General features: G+C 67.5%; 1 protein-coding gene across 2 annotated transcripts in view; it reads left to right on the top strand.

The window, feature by feature from the left end:
- Positions 1 to 6: 6 nt before the first annotated feature.
- PRKCH (protein kinase C eta) overlaps positions 7 to 532 on the top strand; it is a 226,610-nt gene continuing 226,084 nt past the window's right edge. For both annotated transcript variants that reach the window (XM_006767644.2, XM_015566469.1), the window contains exon 1: positions 7 to 433. In XM_006767644.2, coding sequence (XP_006767707.1) covers positions 71 to 433 — 363 coding nt within the window. In that variant the 5' untranslated portion in view covers positions 7 to 70. The remainder of the gene's footprint in view (positions 434 to 532) is intronic.

The following is a 532-nucleotide window of genomic DNA, read 5'->3' as shown; positions in this document are numbered from 1 at the left end:
TGAGCAGGGGCTCCAGGCTCCCCCACCGGGAGCCAGGGCGGCCCCCCGGGGCCGGGGCAGCGGCGCCGGCATGTCGTCCGACACCATGAAGTTCAATGGCTACTTGAGGGTCCGCATCGGCGAGGCCGTGGGGCTGCAGCCCACCCGCTGGTCCCTGCGCCACTCGCTCTTCAAGAAGGGCTACCAGCTGCTGGATCCCTACCTGACCGTGAGCGTGGACCAGGTGCGCGTGGGCCAGACCAGCACCAAGCAGAAGACCAACAAGCCCACGTACAACGAGGAGTTCTGCGCCAATGTCACTGACGGCGGTCACCTGGAGCTGGCCGTCTTCCACGAGACGCCCCTGGGCTACGACCACTTCGTGGCCAACTGCACCCTGCAGTTCCACGAGCTGCTGCGCACCGCCGGCGCCTCCGACACCTTCGAGGGCTGGGTGAGTCGCTTGTGACCCCTCCGGGCTGTGTCCACTTGACCTCCTCAACCCCCTCCACCTGTCAAAACTCGCGGGGGTTCCGCTTTCCCCGTACCCCCC

Source organism: Myotis davidii, unplaced genomic scaffold (genome assembly GCF_000327345.1).
Source record: "Myotis davidii unplaced genomic scaffold, ASM32734v1 scaffold281, whole genome shotgun sequence".
NCBI lineage: Eukaryota > Metazoa > Chordata > Mammalia > Chiroptera > Vespertilionidae > Myotis > Myotis davidii.
This window is presented reverse-complemented; position numbering and strand designations above follow the sequence as displayed.